The following is a 23243-nucleotide window of genomic DNA, read 5'->3' on the forward strand; positions in this document are numbered from 1 at the left end:
ATGGGGCAGAGGGACAGTTTGTTGCTCCTAAACACACAAAATCTAATTCTTTTTCATATGGTAATCAACAAATGTGTGTCTTCATATATAATTGATGTGCTCTTCTCCTTTTCTCTGGTACCACTTCAGTGAAAAGGGCTGAAAGATTTATTATTGCATACACAGAACAAGAAAAAGGGAAATTTGACCCCTTTTATCCAAAAAGACCCAGAAACAGTCTTAAAACTGAAATTGTATGAATTAGTAATGACTCAGTACTTTACATATAGTCATTAAAAGTAATATAGTACAGTAGAGTGTAGAAAGTTTTTTTTTTAATTGTTTTTCAGCTGTACTTGTTTTTAAATGCATATTTTTGCCAGTTTTAAAATATTTATGCAGATGCATATCTGAAAATGTTCTGTCTAGGTTTAGGATATGAAAGCAGGCTCCTTTTTTATTTCGTTGTATTCAGGTGTGTGTGTGTGTGTGTGTGTGTGTGTGAGAGAGAGAGAGAGAGAGAGTGAGTGAGTGAGAGTGATAATATTAAAACAGGCAGCTGCCATGAAAGCAAATTTTTGAAACGTCACATGATCTTGTTGAATATTTTGTACTGTATGTGCTCAATCAGGGCCTGCTGAAGGAGTCGGAGCGTCGGAAGGTGGAGCTGTCTAGCCTGATGGAGACCAGTGCTGGTCTCCAGACTCTGGTGGAGGGCAGTGAGGCTTATCTGGAGGACAAACTCTGTGGCCTTAATGAATCCTGGGATCGCGTTCGCACTTTGACCGAGGACTGGCTTAGCACTGTTCTTGTGGGTGCAAATATTTTACATGAAAAGAATAATAAAATGTCATATTTTAGTTTCTTAGTGAAGCCGAGTTGTCCGTGTGTTTTAAATTTTATTTCATTTCATTACATCACTTGCCATAATTTGCAAATAAACAAAGGCTAATCTTGAATATATAAAATAACTGTCCTTACCTTAAAAAAAAATGATCAGTTATTATAGCATCTGCATACTGTAATGCATATAAAATGTACTGATTGTTTAGTCAAACATGGTAAGTTTTGAAATTCTAAGAAATATATGTAAGAATTGTTTATTCTGTCCAATGCAAAGATTATCTTTTACTTTTAATGCTCAAATGAAACATGTTCTTGTTGTGTTGTACTTGCAAATCTTTTTATCCTCTTTGATAAAGGAGAAAATAAGACATTTAACAATAATTTAAATTCCCTAAAGATCTGCTATTTTTTTGTATTTTTGGGTGTGCAGAGTCACCAGAATGAGGTGGAAATTTTTGACGAAAACTTGGCTCACATCAGCACCTGGCTCTACCAGACCCAGATCCACCTGGATGAGGCTGAACGGCTGGCCCCAGCAGAGAGGGAAAAAGTAATAAAGGTAAGGCAGTGCAAGTCATTACACTGTGACAGATAAAACAACAGTATAAGGAGAGAGTGGCCCTAGTGTGTAGATACAGTGACCTAGCACCAGGCACATAAAGGGATTTTAACCACTGAGGTTTCCAGCTTGTTTAAATGCTACTAGTTCATATTATTCTGTTTGACTGTGTTGCATATTAAGAACCACTGGATGTCATACCATCACTGACGTGTCAGAACAAAACAAACAACCCTCTCACCTCCGATCTGATTTCATTTAAAGGTTGTTTAAACAAGAACAAAAAAAATCAAACCCCAAAACAAATAGGCTTCGATTTCAAGCTGTTGTTTTTCTACAATTTTTGAAATTTTGTGTTAAAATAACTTCCAAAAGGTGAGTATTATGACTTCATATTTTCATGCATTATTTTTTATGTTGTAAACAGTATTTGTGCCAATTTTGAGCAAATTCTATTGGCTATTGGCAGTCAACATTTTTTAACCTGCCATGACTTGGGTCGGGGTCATTCACATCAGTTAAGAATACTTCATTCATCAGTTAAATCAAATTGTATCCATTTAGTCTTAAAAAGCTATTGATAAGCTTTCCAGTGAAACCAAGATCTTAATAGTAGAGCTAGAAATAAGTAAATAAAGCGATTACAACACCCAGAATCTGGTCACAAAGTGAGCTCATGTGATCGACTGTTTTTACTGACCAGGATTGAGCTCATTTTGCATTGCTTTTATTAGCATAATTTCCTTATTTGTCACAGAAAAATGATTTTGGTATCTTTTTTAAGAGCTTCATTTAAAATGTATCCAATTTCCAATTTTTTGGCACATACCTAAACAAAGGGAGGCAATAGTACTGTGCAGATGGCAACTGTTTAAAAGAGAAGGCAAGTGGATGCCTCCTCATGCCTCTCATTACTCGCAATAGTGTTTGCCTTGCTCCTAATATGCTCCCTATAGATGTCTTCCATCCTCAGTAATGCAGTTCCCAGCAGTTTACTGGCTCTTACTATCTTTCTAACAGACGTTTTCTGTGCCTCTGAGGCATTTCCAAACCAACAAATGATACAAAAACTCAGCACACTTTCAATAAAAGCACAGTAGAACATGTTGAGCTCTTTAGAGTTCACATTGAAAGATAAAGGTTTCCTTAAAAAGTGCATATTTTGTTGTGCCATAGTGCCCAAGGCTGTCAGTCTAGGAGTCCCATTTCAGTCTGTGGTCAAGCACAACCCCAAGGTACTTTTTAAGGTGTTTAGTCACAGCCTGGATCAACTCCATTAATGAAAGTGGGCTGGGATGATTGCCTGCTAAAATCAAAAATTTCCTTAGTCTTTGCGGTGTTGATTCATCCAAAGGTAACGCTGTAAAATATCTTGAAATGGCTGTAAGGAGTTGCCAGTTTGGAGTTATATTATTATCACGCTATCAGTCTTTCCTCTGCCTTGCACCACTTGGTGAGTGCCTGTTGCACCAAGAAATATGCACAGTGAAACAGAGAGCACAGGAGAGCAGCAAAACAGAAGTAGAGACCTCACATTCAAGGGAGTTTATCTAAAACAGATCAATAACATGAAGAAAAATACCTTTCTTTAATCTTTGTTTGTTTGGAGCGCCAGCAGAAACTTCCTTTGACTGTTGTGTCTATAAAATGCTGGGATGGTCAACATTTTTAAACATGCCCTAACATGCAAACAAGGTCAGATCGGCCACTAAAATATACAACAGAAAAGCTCAGATTACCACACACACACACACACACACACACACACACACACACACACACATTTGTCAGATCTCCAGTTACCTTTTTGTATAGACAGATTTCTAAGTGTTTTATACAAAGGGAATAGCTTAGTCTGCACTTGTAGGAGAATTCAAATGCATGCATAGGGTATTGTTTTGCAAGTTTTAACAAGTGCCCTTTTGTATGATCACTAAATGGAGTAAAAAGAAAGTGAGGGCTAGGCAAGACAGGGCCGAGAGAGATTTGTTTGGGTAGGATCGAGGGATTAAAAAAAAAAAAGAGAGAGAGAAGGCCATTCTTTTATGTTGGTGTCATAATTCATCATATAGTTGCATTACTTTTTTTTTTTTAAACTCTCCCTCTCCTTTTGCCAAGACAAGTGAAGGTCCCCACTAAATATCAGCTGAGCCTAAGGCCTCCAAATCTTGATCAGTACACGATGTCCTGAGCTTTCTGGTCTGACCCAAGGCTACACTGCCATCCAGTCTGAGGGAGGATGACTGATAGCATAAACTGATAATTCAATGACCAGCTACTCTGTGGTCTGTCCTTAGAGCATGCTGGAGGAGCTGGAGGATATCGGTCTGCGTGTGGACAACGTGAGGGACCAAGCTGTCATCCTAATGACCAGCAGGGGGCCCGCCTGTCGAGATGTGGTGGAGCCCAAACTGGCTGAGCTTAACTGCAACTTTGACAAAGTCTCCCAACACATAAAAACTGCCAAGGTATTTAAAAAGAACAAAAGGGATAAAGGTACAAAAGAGAGATTAGCATTCATTACCAACTCATAACTGAACAGATCCAGTGTGGAATTCAATCTCATCATATCCGCAGAAGGTTAAACTGTCAAATAGATGCAATTAGTTCAGTCTATTTCTTTTCTTTTGGCACCACAGATGATGACGAGTCTGGAGTCGAGCACTGCTGAGGTGAACCAGCAGGCGCCTCAGCTGGTAAAGAATCTATCATTATTACAAGATGCAAGGGGAAACCAAATCATATCTTACCAGAAGATATCACAGGCAAAAGGCTTATAATTAATTTCATACATGCTGCCAAGTGTTTATAGATAAAAGACAGCCCTGCTCAGTTTGACTGTATGAAGTATAACCACAGCTGAACTGTCTTTGAGAAAGTGGTCAGATAATTCGATTTATGTGAGCAGCTCTATGTTGCCTGAGGTTTGTTTTTTCATTTCCTTCTAATCAGGTCATTCACAGTCAGGAGATGCAAGTGGAAAGTCAGAGTCAGACTCACCCTGCCCAGGCTGTGGTCCCGAGTGAGGTGAAGGACCTTCAGGCAGAGCTCCAGGACACACTGAAGGCTCTGCAGCAGCATCAGCATGACCCAATAAATACCCTGGATGATGATAAGGTACAGAGAATTACCTTTCAGGTAGACCTTTTTAACAAGTTCTATTTATTTATTTATTTTTCAAAGTTTAAAAGCAACTGTACTGATGATAATGACCGTAATGGTAATAGCAATGTAGTAACTGCTTTATTAAAGCAGTTCACCTACTGTCCAGCCTTGACTAGAGGAATAACTACTCAGTCCATTGTCTGGTCAAAGGTTCACTGTGTTCAACAACTTTCCTGAGGAATTTGACAGACAGAGCGCTGACCCAGGTTATTCTCTTTCTGAAGTTTTATGAGATTTTCTGAATCTACCAGGCTACAGGTTATATAAAGCTGCCACCTGATAAGATGAGCTTTGATTGGGCATTTCAAGGCTTATCAATCCTGGAATTCAGTCTGTGTTATCACAGATTATGACGTTAAACACACTGACTGAAAAAAATGGACCAAGGTCACTGTGCTAGTGAGGGAGTTCTTACTGTATTTTAAACAGTATTTCCTGAGCGGTGCATGCATTCTTAGAAGCATGAACAACGTGTTGCCTGTTTAAGCAAAGAGGCAGAGCTCGTGTCAGACTCTGGTGTAAATGTTTTTTTCATGTCCATTGAATAGAAGATACTAGAGATTGATTTGAGATGCATTGAAGACTGTTAAAATGTAAAAAATGTAATCTGGTTCCAAATAACTTTTGAATTGCAGGCTCTTGAATGCTCAATTTGCCCTTTTACCCTGTGTCTCTCTGTGCCAGATGGATGAGGAAAAAGCCAGCGTGGAGGACTTGCTAAGAAGAGGAGAAGAACTGCTGCAACAAACTTCAGACGAGGGCCAGAGGGAGGAGTTGAGACTTCTGTTGCTCCGGCTGCAAAGTCAATATTCTGCTCACAGGGTGAGATGCATATCATGTGTTAACATGTGAACAACGTGGGTTCTTATATTGTGTGTTCTGCTGTCCACTGATGCAGTAGTTAAACTGTGTGTTTGTGTCTGCTTGCCTCAGGAGCTCAGGGTGCTACAAATCAGGCGGGCCGAAGTCTCTGTGCAATCGTCGTCTTCTCAGACCTTCAGAGAGCAGATGGAGTTTTCAGCTGAGGTAAGAGATGAGTACATGTACTTTGGAGTCCTCTTAGACAAAAAATACTGAGATGCTGTCTGTAGGAAAGGGTGGGGGAGACTCTACTTCTTGGGGAACCATTAATGTGTGGACCAAGATGTTGCTAGTTTTTGTAAGCTGTTATATTCTTCGCTTAAAGTCTGTTGAGGCAGCGACATCAGAACCACTGAGACCAGCAAACTGAACAAACCTGGTAGGAAGGATAGCTCTATGAGGGGAAAAATGCAGCTCAGATACAGAACTGCAGAACACATTGCATCCCCTGTATGACCTGATGATCATCCAGTAGAGTACTAAAAACAGGAAGTCAGAATATAGTTTTTAATGGGTTTCTGTTCTGTATCAGATTGTTATTCTGATGTTTTAAGGGCTTTTTGTCTCTCTTGCTACATTTAGTTTAGTTGTACCTGACTTGCACTAATTTTGAACTGTCATTGTAATACCAGGTTATACACATTGTAGCTGCAGGTCTTCTTAATTCCCTACTTTCTTTTGTGATATTAATATTTATGATTTAATTTATACTATTTTTAGTCTTTTTGGATATTTTACACATTTATCCTTAAATAACATTATTATTTATCCACCTTGTTTCTATTTTTGTGATTTGTTTGTGGTAACACTTTCTTTTTCCTTTGGGATTAATAAAGTACTCTAACTACCTAGGGTGTCACTTTAATGTAGTCTCCTTCTCCGCTATGATGTAGGAGATGTCTGCAGTGGGGCGTAGCAGTGCTCCTTCACTGACTCCATCTGATTACCTTTTGGACATCAATAAAGTTCTCCTCGCCATGGCCGATAATGAGTTGCTCCTGAACTCCTCAGAACTCAGCGGGGGCCTTTATGAAGACTTTTCAAGCCAGGAAGACACACTGAGGGTAAGCCGTACTCCATCTCTATACCGACCGCTTAAATTAGAAATATTTACTGTAGACATGGTGCAGAAATGTTTGGTTTTCTGGCAGTTTATTGTGTTACAGTAGTGGAGTAGGTGTCAGATAATCAGCTGCCACATTTAAAGTCACACAGTCCTTTGTTGGTCTTTCTTAAAAGGCTCCCTGCTGCACAAACTTCCTCTTTTCCTTTCACAGAATATCAAAGACAATCTGGAGTGTCTGAGTGAGCAGGTCACAGGTATCCATGAGCGCCAGCCCGATGCCATCCAGGATGCTTCGCCTGCTGAGGTGGCCCAAATGGCAGACGCGCTCACGCAGCTCAATGCCGAGTGGGACCGCCTCAACCGCATGTACAACCAGAGGAAAGGGTGCGTGCACCAGCTTCACATACAGATAGTACAATAGATCACACTGCATATGCTCAATAGTTCTAAAGGAAACTTTTACATTAAAACAAAAGGGAGAACTGCAAACAAGCACATTTTAACATGTGGTGTGTGTGTGTGTGTGTGTGTGTGTGTGTGTGTGTGTGTGTGTGTGTGTGTGTGTGTGTGTGTGTGAGAGAGAGAGAGACTATGCGAGTCAGGATGTTTGGTAGCCGCAGGGACAATAAATGCCAGCTGTCCACTAGTCAGGAGACAGCAGGACCAGATAAAGAGATAGACCAGCACACACGCATACACACAGGCCGTAGTTAATGTCAAAACAATTCCTTGCGCATAACAGTCTCATGCCTGTTCACACAGTCTTACTCAGTCATTCACTCATTCACACACATGCACAGTGCATGACCTTGACTGCCATCAACACAATTCCTTGGGCATAAACAGTCTTCACATTTGCTGAGTACAGTTTGTGCAAAGACAGGAGTAAACTAGTAAGCTAATTTTGAGATTGCCCACAAAACTCTGCAGCACTCCATCTGTAATCACAGTAACCTCTGGGCATCATTAAATATCAAAAGAATAGAGTACATTTTGTAAAATTACTCATCCAAAACTCATTTCCTCAGCTTGTCCCTCTGATCAGATTTGTTCTTTTCAGAGTGATTCTCTGAGAGGAAATAGCCATTGAGCAGACCACCAATGTGATAAAGATCTGTTTTTTGTATTATGCATTTAAGTAATCAGCCTCCCGCTCTGTATTTCTTTATTCAGTGGTGCTGTGAACTTTACGGTGTTGTCCGGGGTTCCCGATTGTTGCAGCGTTTTTAATAGAGGTCAACTGTTCTATTTTCCCTTATCATTTCCCATTGGCACAACATGATGAGTTCTTTCATTTTTCCATAATAGTAGCATATTAACAAGTAGAATTTATTAAAGCCGGTACAACAGATACAATATACAGACTGTTTTTATGCTCTTACTTACCACAGATACAGTAGCAGAGCACAATGATTTTGTGGTATTGCTACTTATGCTTTCTGAATTCCTCAACCACTGCGTCTGTGGGTATTCTTCTTAGGGCCAGGGAGCCCTTAAAATGGTTAAAGGACCCAAGCATAATGCCAACACCAACTAACCATACATTTCCTACAGTAACTTGTTTTGGTTGGCTTTGGTTTTTTTTTTTTTTTTTTTTTTGGAGGCACGTCATTCATTTTTGGTCTCAGTCAAAGCGGCAGCAGGAAGGGTTCACTGCACACTGAGAGAAGTGAGCAGCGACAGTTTGATGTGTCACAGTCAAGTCAGCATTTCTACGGGCATAAAACTAACACGGGTGTTAGTGATATACACTGTCTGATTGTTTTATTGGTGTAAATGCCCCACATCTAGATTAGTAATGACACATTACTTTTGTATCATTGGTAGCGCAGAACTTCAGACCCTTTTGGACCACGGAGCACACTTTGATAAAGTTCAACTATGTTGAAAGAGGCTGGAGGGACTGGAGATGAACATTTTTTTTTAGCCTGTCCTTCCTCTCTTTTTTACAGTTCATCTCCAGATTTCAGTGCAGCTCTTGATGTGAAATATATATATATTTTTAAAAAAAGATGTGGTGCATATGCGTTTCCTTGCTGTGCTGCAGGAGTTTTGACCGTGCCGTAGAGGAGTGGGGGCAGTTTCACTGTGACCTGAAAGACCTCAGTCAGTGGCTGGCTGACACAGAGAACCTGCTGTCCGAGAGCATTGGCCCTGATGGACAGCTGGACCTGGAATCTGCACGACAATACCAAGAGGTCAGTGGAGCTTGGTGTTAAGTAAAGTATGTGTGACTGCCTGGCGTATTTTTTTTTCATGTCTATTTGGCTTTCTTACCCCTTTGTGTGTGTGTGTGTGTGTGTGTGTGACCAAAAGAACTGTCAGGTCTCTCTATCTTTTGTTATAGACACTAATTAGACAAATTTGGAAATATCACATCATTAGCATGTGTTTACAAGTTATTAACTCCTGAGGATGCCGTAGTAATATGTTTGAGCTATAGGCAGCTAAATGGTTAGACAGAAGATAATTGCATTTGGTTGCCCCAGGGGAAATGGGTGCTATACTGTATCTAATAAATACACCACACATCTGACTGTTCATTATGCCGAGTGGAAATGGAGAGAAGTGAACTGAAGAGTAAGATTAGAAGGGGACTTAAATTTCGCTTTGTTTGATTGCTAAAACGGTAATTTCATTTCCAAGGGGAATTAAATTCTCTGAAGCTGCTGCATTATCGCTGACGGCACCGTTGCCATTAACACCTTTATCGGTGTGATTTGCAAAGCTTGAGTCCTGCGTGTCTATCTCTTTTACATGTTTTCACAGTCACTGAGAATGAGACGAGGGATCAAGTGGATGGGAATTGAGAGATCAATTAGCTGACTCACCCTTTAGCGGACTTTACAATCACTCACTCTACGAGTCTGTCTTGGCAGGTTAAATCTCTCTTGGTGGAAGTAGAGATTTGGCAGCTTAAGTCGTGACTCGCTACAAATCACGCCTATGTGTCAATAAGAGATTTGCCTGGAGAGATGGACCTGAGCTGGGGGTTTGGGCACAAGTAGATCAGATTATGCTGTTTGACTGAAGCCCCCCCCCCCCCCTTTTTTTTTTCCTTTCCTCCTTTTGTTTTTTTCTTTGTGCTGTATGCATTTTTAGGAGCTGGAAGAAGGCATTGCCAGTCATCAGCCTGTCCTAGTTGGACTCACCCGCACTGGAGAGCAGATAATTGACAAGCTCTCCTCTCCTGATGGGCCCCTGCTTGAAGAGAAGCTGGAAACTCTGGTTCGGCGTTGGAAAGCTATAAAACGCCAAGTCCTAGACAGACAGCACAGGTAACTCTACCACAGAAATGACCTTGTACAATAGAGGGGAAGGATCGGGGATTTAGAGTTTGACATCCTTGTGTGTTGACAATATAACCTCTTGGTTCCAGAGAATGTGGCATAGAGGTTAGGGCTCATTCTCCATTACCATCAGTCTCTTTCTTTATCAGTGTTTAGCAGGTTAACGTTATCACTGTGGTCAGTCAGCCTATAACAGCAATTTAAATGTAAATTTTTAGGATCAGGCCTGCAACTTGCAGGAAATGGAGATCCTAATCTAAGGTATGTGTGTGTGTTTGTGTGTCTGCACAGGTTGGCTGGAGGGGATCTGGCCCTGTCAGACCTGGTGAGGAGGCGCGAGGAGCTCGCTGTGTGGCTCGAGCAGGCAGAAAACGCTGTTAGCTCCCTGCCTGTCACTGCCACTGACAGAAATCTCAAAGAACTCAAGGTACACCAAAACCTAAAACATGTTCGAGTTAGTCTGATTCATGGGAGCTCAGAGACTTCTATTCTTGCTCTAGAGCTGCTAGGGAAGTGCTATTTTTATGGTCAGCTCTGACTGTGTTATATTTTCCTTTGTTCTTCTTCCCCCTCTATGCTATACTGTGTGCACAAGTTGCTCTGAGTGTCTCAATCACAAGCAAAACCGGTCTCACCCAGCAAACATACACAGAAAAAGCACTGACAACTCCTGCTTTTAATAACCCTGTTTTCATCCCCCAAGACAACAAACTCAGTCAGATTTTTGCCTTATGGAAATACACCGTGCAGAGTACAATGATTCACACTACATGTCTCTGTGCAACAGCAATTTGCTTCCTTATTTTCCATCCTTTGACTTTTTTCTCATTTTCCATCAGACAGTGAAATTAAGAGTCCGTGCATCTTTCCTTGCAGGCCCTTGCTGAGGAAATGGATTCACAGAACGAACGTCTTGGCTGGCTTAACAAGCACGCTCCTCAGATCCTGTCCAGTCCCAGTTTTAGCCCTCAGAGCAGAGAACAGCATGTTTCCAAACTGAGAGCCATCAATCTCAACTGGAGCAAAGTAGGAGTCATACCAACAGTACACCCCAGCTTTAATTGCTGCTTTTTAATAGTTGACTTCTTAACTTTGTACCTAAAGCTTTTGACTTAAATGTTGAAAGTCCCTTTATCTGCTGTCCATGACTCTACCTTTCTCTGCAGGTAACCCATGAGCTGTTGGACAAAGTGGGTGAAGTGGAGACCAACCTGCAAAGTCACGCCCAGTTTCAAGACAGGATGAACAGGCTGACCGACTGGGTCATCGTCACGCACCAGACAATCACGACCCGCGGCCTGAATCCTGTCCAGGCACAGGTAGGTGGACTAAACTCATTACAGAAAACTAATACACCAGTACTCATCATATGCAGGCATGTTGTACCTCAAATTATTTATTTATTTATTTATTTATTTTTTTACACACTGCAGGCTCTGGAGGTTTCCATGAAGGACAGGAAGAAGGACCTGGAGGACCTGTTAGCTCATTCAATAGAGTTACAGAGACGACAGCAGCTGCTGCCTCAAGAAAAGGTTTCCATAGTAATATAATTTATTAAGAAAATATTGCTGATTGTAGCATATTATTGCACTGTTAAAGTGCTGCTCTCCCACTTTGGGCAATATAATTTTGTATAATTTCTTAGTTTAATTAGCTCTTTTTATCTGGATACACACAATTTCTAATACTATTAATTTGTGCTATGTCAATAATCATATTTATGTGTCCTTATGTGCTCTTGTGTGTATAGGCTAAGGTAGAGCAGCTGGCAGCAGATTGGAAAGCCCTGGATGGCCGGCTGAGGGAATCTCTTCAGCCACCTCTCTCTCCATGGACACATCACCAACATGTTGTCCAGCACCAGCAACTGGGTAAAAAAAAAAAAATCCTAGAAATGCAATTATTTCTCTTTTTATGTATCACTGCCTCTGTTTTTATGATGCATCAAGGGCATAAGGAGAAGGTAATCCAAAACCTGCCCCAATGTAGTATTAAAAATTGGATGCTTGTGGATCATTAAGAGGGCATGACAAAAATAAGTAATAAGTTCTTAAATTTGCAATTCCCTTTTGGCCTGCCTTAATCTGGAGCATGAAATGCTTGATAAGATAACAAATAAAAGGCGAACAGCAAAGGTTGTACCAAACCAAAACAATCCCTGATGGCTCATTCATCATGATTTAGTGTGATGCCACCATCCTCTGAGAGCCATTTGACAACACCTCCTCCCTCACTCTAACATCTTTAATGTTTGTTGCATCATTTCCTTTTAAAGGAGCTCTATATGTCAAACCTTGCTTGCTTCAAATATCCCTGCCTTTTTTTTTTTTTTTTTTCCCGCCCCTGCTCCAGTATCTGCTGTCCCTTCAGCCGTGCAGATGGCCAGCTTGGTGAGCGAGGACCCACATCACCAAACCCCACACACACCGGACACCGTGGCGCCCACTGATCTCAACGAGACTGCCACTGAACTTGCAGACTGGCTTGTCCTTATCACCCAGATGCTCAAGTCTAATATTGTCACTGTGGGGGACACGAATGAGATCAGGACCACTATGGGACGTCTTCAGGTGAGAAATTGAGATTTTTTTTTTTTTTTTTTTTTTTTTTTGTGTGTGTGATTAATATTTATAGAAAAAGTAAGTTTCTCTGAATTTTCTTTCCTCACTTGGTAGGTGACAAAGAATGACCTGGAGCAGCGTCACCCTCAGCTAGAGGACATTTTCACACTGGCACAGAACATCAAAAACAAGACCTCCAACCTTGACGTTCGCACATCCATCACTGAGAAGTGTATGTATAGAACACTAGGAAAAGTTCTCAGGCAAAAAGCAAAAACAAAACACATTAGTTGCTCCAAAGATGCATTTTGTCCAAAATTGGGTGCAGAATTTGTGTTACTTTAGCATTCCTATTTATCCATGTAACCACATCTGTCTCTGACTTTAGTGGAGAAGGTACGCAGCCAGTGGGACAGCACTCAGCATGGTGTTGAGGCACGGCTCCAGCAGCTGGATAATATGATTAGCCACAGCAACCAGTGGGAGGAGCAGAGGAAGGAGGTGATGGCCCTTATTGGGCACCACGAAGGACGTTTCCATAACCTTCTTCAGCGTCAGTTCAGAGATCCCCTGACTGAACAGCTTAAAGACAATAAGGTTAGCGGATAATTTCACTGCTATACTTTCTCTCTGTGACCTACGTATGCCTCATGCCCATCCTCCCGAGGTCATTTTCTGTGATTCTGAAGCAAGCTTGTCGACTCATATTCCTCACGGAGGGAAAAAAATAGATCAAAGCAAACTTTATAACATATTAGAGGTCCTTTTATGCAGTTGTGTAAGTTTATACAAGGCGAGAATGAATAAATCACCTCTCTGAAGTATCACTTTGAACTTTAATAACGTTCGTACACCCACATCATCGATCATTTTAATTTGAGATGATGTCTTGGCCAATGATTCCTGGCACCAAATCCTGCCTCTTCTGACAGATTACAGGGACCAAACACTAGAGGGCAACTGAGTTTAACACAATCCAGGATGCTTGTTATACGGCTGTTTGCTTCTGGTGTGTGTGGTCTTTTAATAATGAGTAATTATGTATGTAAAATAGTGAAGTGCACTTTTTTTTTTTTGTTGTTGTTAAAAGAAAAGCAGCCCAGTAGTCATATGGATGACTTACTTGCTAATGCTAAATTTGGAATATTAATCACCTGGGTCTTATGTAATGTGCTTGATTAAGCAGAGGTTAAACAAACAATGTCAAAGAGCCGAGCAGCAGAATAACAAATTTCTTTGTGTTTTTCATTTTAATTATTTTCTTTTTGAGCTTAGAGAATGGGTCATTAATATCCTCACATGGCAGTTTCTCATATACCAAGCCCACAACAATAAACAGAAACCAGTTCAGGAAGATGAATAACCTAAGTAATGATAAACGGCGCCCTTCACAGTGACTTACAGTATTCATGCTGACTCACATCTGTCACATCTGCAGTGTCATGGTCCAGTGTCACGAATATCAATGTGCCTGATTGTTTTACAGGAGTTTCTCCAAGCTCTGGGCCGAGGCCAAGCAACAGTCGCAGCCTTCAACGAGCTGTCCAATCACCTTTTACGAGAGTATTCTAGCGACGACACCAGGATGATCAAAGAGGTCACAGATAAACACAACGCTGCCTGGAACAGCCTCAACAATAGGTGCATACAAATTTACCTGCTAACTTCTCAGTGTACCTAAAGGCAGATACCATTTAATAGTATTAAATGAAGATGTGATACTCCCCTCACTATTTCTGTAGTTACGGCCGTGAATCTTTTCTCATGTGTAGTTACGCATTTGCCTCAATGATATTAATTGACAGGGCGAATGACCGTCACATGCAGCTGGACAGAGAACTGAAGGGCGTGCAAGTGTCTCTCAGGGAGCTGGAGTCCTTCCTCAAATGGCTCCAGGAGGCAGAGACTACAGTCAACGTTCTCGCTGATGCCTCCCAGAGGGAAGATGTGTCGCAGGACTCCGCCCACGCGAAGGAGCTGAGGCGTCAACTAGAGGTAGGGGCTGTAAATTGATAGAGAAACTGTGAGTATGTGTGGAATATATGCACAGGTCCCAGCCTATTATCTCACTGTCATCTTTCATTAGCGCATCCTTCAGCTACTGAACAGGGGCTGGGGTGTGTGTATGTTGCTGGTTAAAGGTGTGTGAACGAGAGGGTATACAGAGGGCATGTGAATGCTTGTACCCATTGAATGTGGCTCATTGATCCTCTTGTTCTGTCCTGCTTACGAATTCTGTGTGTGTGTGCGTGTGTGTGTGTGTGTGTGTGTGTGTGTTTGCCCTCACTTGCTTGTCATTTACGCAGACCTTCCCTCCAGGTTCAGTTGACATACATCATCTTATGCTTTATGTAATGTTTTAATCCCAAAAACCACCTCATCTCAGCCTTTCAGCAGATACAACAAGCGCTAATCTACTTTTTTTTTCTGCTGAAGTTGAAATGGCTTTTTAAAAATGTTGACCCTGTCAGTCTTGTTGTCATCTCTTTTGGCTCCTACATTGAGCAGCGTTTTCACAATCTTATTGCTTTTTCGGAGAACCTCCTCATCCCTGAAAAAATGTTGCAGTGTCATCCATCTTTCAGAACTGACATCACCAGCCTATTAATAATAACATTCTCTGTTTTCTTGTTCTTGAATGCTACAGTGCCATTACTCCCACTTCCATTTTCCAATCATTTAAAATGAGGCCAAGGTTATAGAGAAAAATGACACTGAATCGCTGCATGAATGGCTGCAAAGACTTCTGATTCATCTACTTGATGTGAATGTGATGCTAACAGACTTTTGTAACCCATTGTTGAGCCCTTGCTGGATTTGGCTCTGGTAATTGGGAAGTAATGGATGCTGTTATCACATTTACCCGCTCAGTACAGTGATCTATATTTGTTGTATTGACCATAATCCATCATTATAAACCCTTTCAAATTCACATCCTGCATAATATTACATTTTAGTTCTACAAAGTTTTTCTGAGTTATCTCAAAGGTCAAGTATGTTAATATAATACGAGTAATTTCTTGTCTGTCTGTCCTCGAACTCCTGTTACATTATCAGGAGTTGAGCAGCCAAAATTGGCACACAGGTAGATCTTAGGTCCCTGAAGGTTATTATTTATATCAGACATGATCACATCATCATGTTGCCTAGGAACCACCTGCCAATGGGCTAAAATTACCCATTTGTAGCATTTATGGACCTGGAACACCTTAGAAAAGCATGGCATCTTTTTAATTCATGACAGTGACATCTCATTTCCACAAAGCTTGAATTATGCACGATATATTATGACATCATCCTGTTTGCCTAACAACCATGTAACAGCATACTGTAGCATGAACATGTACTAGTTCCTGTAGGTGTTAGATTAGTAACTGAATATAAAAAGGTTTGTATCCACCTGATACCATTAAGTTTGTACTGAAGAGCAAACATATTGTTGAATCTTTCCTGATTTATTACCACCCACCGTCTGTTGTTATCTTCTTTTTGTTCCATAACCAGTTGGAGACGAGATTGATGGATGGTTCTCGCTCAGAACATGGGTTTACATAACACAGACAGACTTTAAGCCTTAGATGTTGTGGGTTTGCTGAGTGTTGCCCCCCCAACCCTTTTATTATCTTACAATGACTGCTCTGCCACTGTTCAGTGCTCAGTTACTTTAATGACAATTTTGTAGCCGTAGGCAATTGTCATTCTTACTGCTGTTTTTATATTAAGCCCACAGTTGGTAAATGGTCAGGCTCAGCGACAAATACAAATTGGGTCATTAACTGATATTTCATGAAAATGTGAGGCTTAATGGCATAAGACCACAAACAACTGATGCTGTTGCATGTGACGCAGTAATGACAGACATGGCCACCGGAATCAACAAACATGTTTGTTTTTCTTGCTGAGCTGGATTAGAATTGATCGTGACTGTTGGATAAATTGGGGAATTATGTGATCAGTCTGGGAATCCACTGGCTAGTTTCCTGTGATTTTTATTTATTTATTTTGTGGGCTTCCAGCGTAGCCAGGATATTGGGATAGCAGATTTTGGGTTCAAAAATTTCTGTTCTGTGTCAGTCATTGTTTATGATGCAGGTATAGTTTAAAAAGCAAATTAAAGCTTAATCATTTTCAGAGACGTTGTCACCTGTTTGTAACATTGCATGAATTCAAAGGCCACTCAGACAAGTTTGTTCAATAGAGCTGTGACTTTGATATGAGCTTTGATCCCATTCAGTACGCTTTCATTATCTTGACACTGGAGGGCAGGCGGTGCACATGTCATTAAAGAGTTCCATGTAATTTTATGTTGTGTTATCCATATACAGTGTGTTTTAAATAGTTAATTTTCTGGACATTTAATCCTATAAATTCTGTCTTTTCATAACGCACGCCTTCTCATTAATTTGCAATGGTCCAGCAGAGACAGGAACATCAAAGGGCTAATTACCATGGTAATAATTTTGGGTTATGGAATTTCATATTGTCTTACTGGACCTGGTATGTAGTACACAGCAGGTCACTCCTCCACACCACAAACCTGCACATTTGGTGAAATATAGTGCAGTAATGACTTCCATGGTGCGGAGATGTACCCAACCTGAAGACCTGCTTTTATCTAGCTCACCTTGTGCATGTTTATCTGTGGGCATTAGAATTCTATGTGGGCTTTTGTGTATGATTATATGTTGATGCAAGCAGATGACACATACATACTTTCTCCAACCTCTTTCTTTGAAATATGGTACATAGTGCTTTTAACCCACAGCCATCATAACACTCAGTGGCTCTTGTAATTCCCGGTGAAGCAGAGTCAATACTCTGTGGAATGACTGAAATGGATGTTGCAGCCAGTTAAACCTTGTCTAAACAGAGCTCTTCAGTGAGCTCATCATGCCATCACTCACTGTGTGCATTTGTGTAAACGGTCTACGCACATGCCTGTTGGTAAATGGTGATTACTCTAGCTCCCTGCATTTTTTTCTTCTTCTTCTTTTACACTGCAGAGTTTACCATCATTTAAGTAAACCTAATCAGGGGCCAGGGGCCAAGTTCTATGCATTAAAAACAGTCTTTGTTTATGTGTTCATTTGTGTCACATTTTTTAAAAAAAATATGTGAGTCATAATTATAGAGAGGCTGCTGCTCTTGGTTTTCATCCTCAATTCAAATAAGTGCCTCTTGTCTTGTTGTTGGGAGGAAGACGGGTGCTTTTCATCACTTTAATGAAAGTCAAACAGAGAAGATGAAAAGGGTTAAAATATCTGCTGTAGGGTTTATACTGTGTGGTCAGGAGCTCTGGAGGAATTGAGTGGCTGCTTTTCTGATGTTGCACCTATTTCTGCTCTGTTTCTTCTCCTACCCTTTTTTTTTTTGTCTCTAAATGTCATCTCTTCGCTGCTGGTGTGTTTCCAGCAGATTTAGTCTCTAAATGTTTTCTGCACTGATAAAAGATACTTAAAAGCCTTTTATCTTTTATTTTTGACCTTGCCCTCCTTCCCTCTCTTCGGATGCTCTGCTTTCCACCCACTTTTTATTTTCCCGCTTTTTTTATCTGCAGTTTTCCAGTAAGGCCTCCCTCTTCTCTTCTCAGCTAATCGTTTAAAAATTGTATTTTTGGCAACATAAACATGGCTCATAATTAGGACGTGTACTATATCTCTCCCACACAGTTGTTTATCTGAAAATATTTTCCTGTAATATATTTGTTTTTTTAAAGTAATAGTCACAGTTAAACACACAAGCACAAGTACATTTCCTGGCTTATTGCTTAGATTTGTAGGTGTACTGTAGGCTTTGGCCTTTACTTTTAAATAAGTTATTTTTTTTAAAGTATGTTTTTGGACTAGTTGTGCTTTTATTAGATAAGCGACAGCAAAGAGACAGCAAGGAAACTGAGAGGAGACACAACATGGGTAATGACAAAAGTCTGGTCTGATGCAGCCTGTGTTTGGCACCACAGATAAAAATTAAATCAAAAAGAGTCACTTAATGGCTTTTTCAGGAGATTTTGAGAGCATTTGGCGTTTCCTAATGTAATTTGTTCTGTGATCATATCTCAGGTGTCTGAAACTGAGACAATAAAAATGGCTTTATTAGTGGAGAAGGACAGCGAGATCTGGAGGAAAAACCTATTTCTTTATTTATTTAGCTTTCCAAACTGCTGTTTATGAAACTAAGGTTTCTCAAGCTTTTTGTGGAAATAAAAAAACAGTTATCCGTATCCATTTGTTTTGTTTTTTTTTAAATGGGGGAACAAACATGACATATACACTCACTTGCTAGTTGTTTGTTGGACCCCCCCTTAACCTTCACAACTGCCTTAAGTCTTCATGACGTAGATTCAACAAGATGCTGGAAACATTCCTCAGAGATTTTGGTCCATATTTACATGATACCATCACACACCACATCTCAGAGGTGATCTATTAGATTGAGATCTGGTGACTGTGGAGGCCATTTGAGTACAGTGAACTCAATGCCATTTCCAAGAAACCAGTTTGAGATGATTTGAGCTTTGTGACATGACCCATTATCCTGCTGGAAGCAGCCATCAGAACATGGGTACACTGTGTGGTCATAAAGGGGTGGACATGGTCAGCAACAATACTCAGTTAGGCTGTGATGTTTAAATGATGCTCAGTTAGTATTAAGGGGCCCAGAGTGTGCCAAGAAAATATCCCCCACACCATTATACCACCACCACAAGGCAGGATGGATCCATACTTTCATGTTGTACCCGCCAAGTTTTCACCCTACCATCCGAATGTCACCGCAGAAATTGAGACTCATTAGACCAGGTAACATTTTTTTTCCAATCTTCTATTTTCCAATTTTGGTGAGCCTGTACAAACTGTAGCCTCAGTTTCCTGACAGGAGTGGCACTTGGTGTGGTCTTTGCTCTATCCCAGCTACGTCATGGTTGAACGTGTTGCGTGTCCAGAAATGCTCTTCTGCATGGTGGTAACAAGTGGTTATTTGAGTTACTGTTGTCTTCCTATCAGCTCTGGTCAGTCTCCTCTGACCTCTGGCATCAGCAAGGAATTTTCACCCAGGGAACTGCTGCTCACTGGATAGTTTCTCTTTTTGGACCATTCTCTGTAAACCCTAGAGATGGTTGTGTGGGCAAATCCCAGTATTTGGGGTTTTTGCTCACCCTTACACAGGCTCATCTGAAGGTCCATGCATCCTCAGTTTGTTGGAACCACATGACTACACTACAGAGCACCAATGATGCATGGTTTTTTCAAGAATGTAAGAACAACCACTCAACCATAGTGTCTCCAAGTGAGTATTATGCTGGCATTCTTCGTATAGTGTCTCGAGTGCTTGAAAAGAAGGCAACTGGACGTCTTTAGGTACGTGAAGATGTTTCACCTCTCATCAAAGAGGGGTCTTCAGTTCTAAACAACTGACGGGGAGTCCCAGGTAATTCATCAGTGAGGGTTGTACCCGTGGAGGTGTTCCTGAAGGTTGTTGAGCTAGTATTAATCATGTAAGAGGTGAAAGGGGTGAAACCATGGCAAGACATTGCCTCCCTCCACCATCATGTAAGCTATTGTGTTCACCTGAGGCAAGGTGTGAGCGGTGGTTGAAACGCCTGGGAAGGGATCTCAAGACTGCATCACTTCTGTTCAACTATGGTCTTTCACAGTGGCCATAGATGGCCTTCATTACACCCCTTTCAAACCATCTGTCTTCTCAGATGGTTTGAAAGGGTTCAGATGTGAACACAGGACATCTTTTAAAGATGCCATTCTCATTTACAGTAGGTGCAAGTGTACAGTTGAGTCTTTCAAGCACTCGAGAATACACATACAGACTACTACTACACTACACTCGAGACATGATGACTGAGAACCTTCTTGGCACATACATCAGACATTCAAACTGTGACTATTACTAAAATACTCCTTGTTGACCTCTGTGCAAGATGTCATTGATATGTTTTATGATAAAAGAAAGCGATACAGTATATTTTCAAATACTTGTTTTACATTTAAGAATCAGCCATACGTTTTACCGGCATGCAAGCCCTGGAACTGCTCCAGCTAAGGTTGCCAGTGCAGAAAATGAATGGGACTTCTACTTCCCAGAATGCTGGATGCCTGAAATAACCCCTCCTCCTTTATGTCTGTTTTGTGTGCTTCTCATTTGTCCTCCAAGTTCTTGCACAGTCTCTCTCTCTCTCTCTCTCTCTCTCTCTCCTCTCTCCTCTCTCTCTCTCTCTCTCTCTCTCTCTCTCTCTCTCTCTCTCTCTCTCTCTCTCTCTCTATTGCCTCTCACTCGTTGATTTGTTTCTTGCCTGGCATAATGTCATTCAACCTTCACAACAGATGCATTGTTTGTCTTCCCTTCCACTGCTGCTTTTCATCTTGCTCTCTTTCGTCTCTCTCTTTTTCGTCTCTCTCCCTCTCTCTCTTTTAGTGTCTCTCTCTCCATCACTCCTTCCCTCTCTGTCCTTCTGTGGATCAGTAGCAGTAAAAAGTAAGGCGCGTACGAACAGCTCCTCTTCTCGTCCAGTGCAACTCGTGCCTTCCTCTTTCCTTTCCCTCTCTGCTTGCCAGCACTTTCCACTCTTCTCTCCCTGCTTGTTTTTCTTCTTTGTTTTGTCTTCTTCATTTCCCTCTTCTCTGTCACTCTCTTGACTCTGCAGGGTGCCGTCACGAGTGATTTGTTTGATTCTCCTCTGGCTCAGCATTCGAGGTGCGCGTGTGAATGTCCTCGTGGAGGAGAAAGTGAGTGTCTCGTCTTGACCGGCTCTCTTGCATCATCGCACGCATGTGTGAGTGCATGCTAAGAACTGTGTGAGTGACTGTTTATAAAGAGAGCGAGAGAGAGAGAGAGAGGGGGAGAAAGCAAACTGAGGCTGCGCTCACTATGTTTGGTGTGTGTGTGTGTATGTGACAAAACGTGGGGGCATGCTGAGCTGAGTACGCTTGCGAGTGTGTGTGGGTTTTTTTCCCCCCTCTCTCTCTGTGTACATGTGTGTGTGCGCATCACGTCAGCTTGGCTGGGGTCTGGTCGGCTGGCTAGGGAGAGGGAGAGGGAGAGGGAGAACAATATGAGCGGGGTAGGGCAGTGCTAGCATGCGGACCAAGAACAGGCTGCTGCAGACTTGTAGCAGTCTTAAGATGATGGCCATGGTCCGGACCTCCCTCCAGAAAGTGGTGGTCTTCTTACACAGGCTCCAGAGGATGGCCATCTCCTCGCCGCGCTACCAGAAACTCTGCAAGGTACGTGGAGACACGGAGCTGGAGAACAGAGAGTTTTGTTTCTTGTTTTATTTTGTGTTGTTTTTTTTTTTCTATTTAATTTTTTAAAATTTAGTTGGAGTTTTTTATTTTTAAACTTGTATGATTGCAGATGTATGTGAGTTAAAGTCTTTTTGTGGCTTTTGGATTTGTTTCAAGCCTAGATCTATCAGATGTTTGTGCTTGCAAGCAGCCATAAAGTTTTGCTGCACATTTTTTTTTTTTCCTTCCCTTTCTTGCCCTCTTCAGTGTAAATGCTTTTGCTTTTCAGAAATCTGGAGTTTATCACCAAGTTGCCTGTTTTTGCCTCATCCATAGCTTCTCCTCTATTTTTGGCCTTTTTATTCATGAGTCATTTGGTTGTCAAGACGTTCTGTTCCTGCTGAAGTTGTTTTGAGGACTCAGTCACCTCCACAGCATGTTGTTTTAAATATATATGTGCATATATGCATCAGCGGCTTTAGGAACTTTTGGCACATCTTCCGCATATCAAAGAAAATTTTCAAAATGTGCATCCCTGCTGTAGTGTGTGGCTTTGGGTCTGTGCTTTCTATATTTTTGTATACTGTCAGCTTTGAAGTGAGTGCAGGCATACAGACTGTGGGGGGAAGTGTGTGTGCGGGGTGTTGTTTTTGGGTACACAACTGGATTTATGCTTGTTTGGGATTTTCCGAGGCATCGTGACTGGATTCAGTCAAACGATTGATGGGGTGCTGTTTCATAACATCCATGATTAATTTGATCTCTTGATTAAAGTTTTTAGCTGTCTTTATTATGTGGACATCACACACTGCTTAACAGGTTGTTGCCACACATTCATTCAGAAAGAGGTTAAGAGAAACATGAGCAGACTGTACTTGGGGTGGAACAAAGTCAGCTCTATTGATTTTACCGGAGAGAAAACGGCTGCTGACGTGCACCAGCCTTGATGCCATTTTTTATTTTTATTTTTTTGCCCCTGTTGATCATTATCAGTCGCTGATCTTTGTTGCTGTCTTTCTTGGACTGCACAGCACTGACCTGCTCTCACTCAGAGGGTAGAGGGGACCAGCTGTTGAGATTTGACAGTGCTCTGCATGTGTGACTGTTAGAGAGTGAGAGACTAATGCATCAGAACAGTTTTGGATTAGTTTCCAGCTTCAATCATGGCTCGACAAACATGTGGTGGCTCAGTTTAATCCATCCTGCTTTAGCACTCCGTGTTTGCCCCCCCACCCCCCAACCCTGAACTGTCTGGTTCTTTTTTTTTTTTTTAATTTCTTTAAAAGAAAAGTAAAAATTATCATGGGGAAAGTCTATTTACATTGTTTTTCCTGTTTTCTAACCTCTCATTTCAGTGGGAAAAAAACCCAAAGCAATAGTGATGGCTCAAGGATTAGACCTTGCATAAAAGTACGGGAGAGTAATAAACAGAGCATTAGGCATTTGAGATTAGCCATTAATATTTCCAGCTTATCTTGCAGATGCTTGACTTATTTTATTTTATTTTTTTAACAGTTCTAGGCAAAAACAAGTGAGACCAGATCCTTTCTGTTGCAGTGAACGTGCACATAAATGCACAATCAACTCTAACCCTCCTTTTTTCCTTTTTTACTCCAACAAATCTAAATCTTGAGTTGATTTGCTCCTTTGGCTCCATTAAGCAACCTTAGGGGTTGGACC

General features: G+C 41.2%; 1 protein-coding gene across 7 annotated transcripts in view; it reads left to right on the top strand.

Annotated features, from left to right (window-relative positions):
• utrn (utrophin) overlaps positions 1–23243 on the top strand; it is a 187694-nt gene that overhangs the window by 50291 nt on the left and 114160 nt on the right. For 5 of the 7 annotated variants that reach the window (XM_030722455.1, XM_030722453.1, XM_030722452.1 and 2 more), the window contains 21 exons: positions 611–790; positions 1256–1384; positions 3682–3852; positions 4024–4080; positions 4337–4501; positions 5234–5371; positions 5483–5575; positions 6304–6474; positions 6688–6860; positions 8524–8674; positions 9579–9754; positions 10058–10193; positions 10643–10792; positions 10933–11085; positions 11200–11301; positions 11520–11640; positions 12122–12339; positions 12445–12562; positions 12719–12927; positions 13817–13971; positions 14136–14325. The exons of 1 other annotated variant lie outside the window; for it this stretch is intronic. In XM_030722455.1, coding sequence (XP_030578315.1) covers positions 611–790; positions 1256–1384; positions 3682–3852; positions 4024–4080; positions 4337–4501; positions 5234–5371; positions 5483–5575; positions 6304–6474; positions 6688–6860; positions 8524–8674; positions 9579–9754; positions 10058–10193; positions 10643–10792; positions 10933–11085; positions 11200–11301; positions 11520–11640; positions 12122–12339; positions 12445–12562; positions 12719–12927; positions 13817–13971; positions 14136–14325 — 3156 coding nt within the window. Of the gene's footprint in view, positions 1–610; positions 791–1255; positions 1385–3681; positions 3853–4023; positions 4081–4336; positions 4502–5233; positions 5372–5482; positions 5576–6303; positions 6475–6687; positions 6861–8523; positions 8675–9578; positions 9755–10057; positions 10194–10642; positions 10793–10932; positions 11086–11199; positions 11302–11519; positions 11641–12121; positions 12340–12444; positions 12563–12718; positions 12928–13816; positions 13972–14135; positions 14326–20847; positions 21564–23243 lie in introns of those variants that run through there. One more of the 7 variants, XM_030722457.1, reaches the window with a different exon arrangement.

This window comes from Archocentrus centrarchus, chromosome 24 (genome assembly GCF_007364275.1).
Source record: "Archocentrus centrarchus isolate MPI-CPG fArcCen1 chromosome 24, fArcCen1, whole genome shotgun sequence".
NCBI lineage: Eukaryota > Metazoa > Chordata > Actinopteri > Cichliformes > Cichlidae > Archocentrus > Archocentrus centrarchus.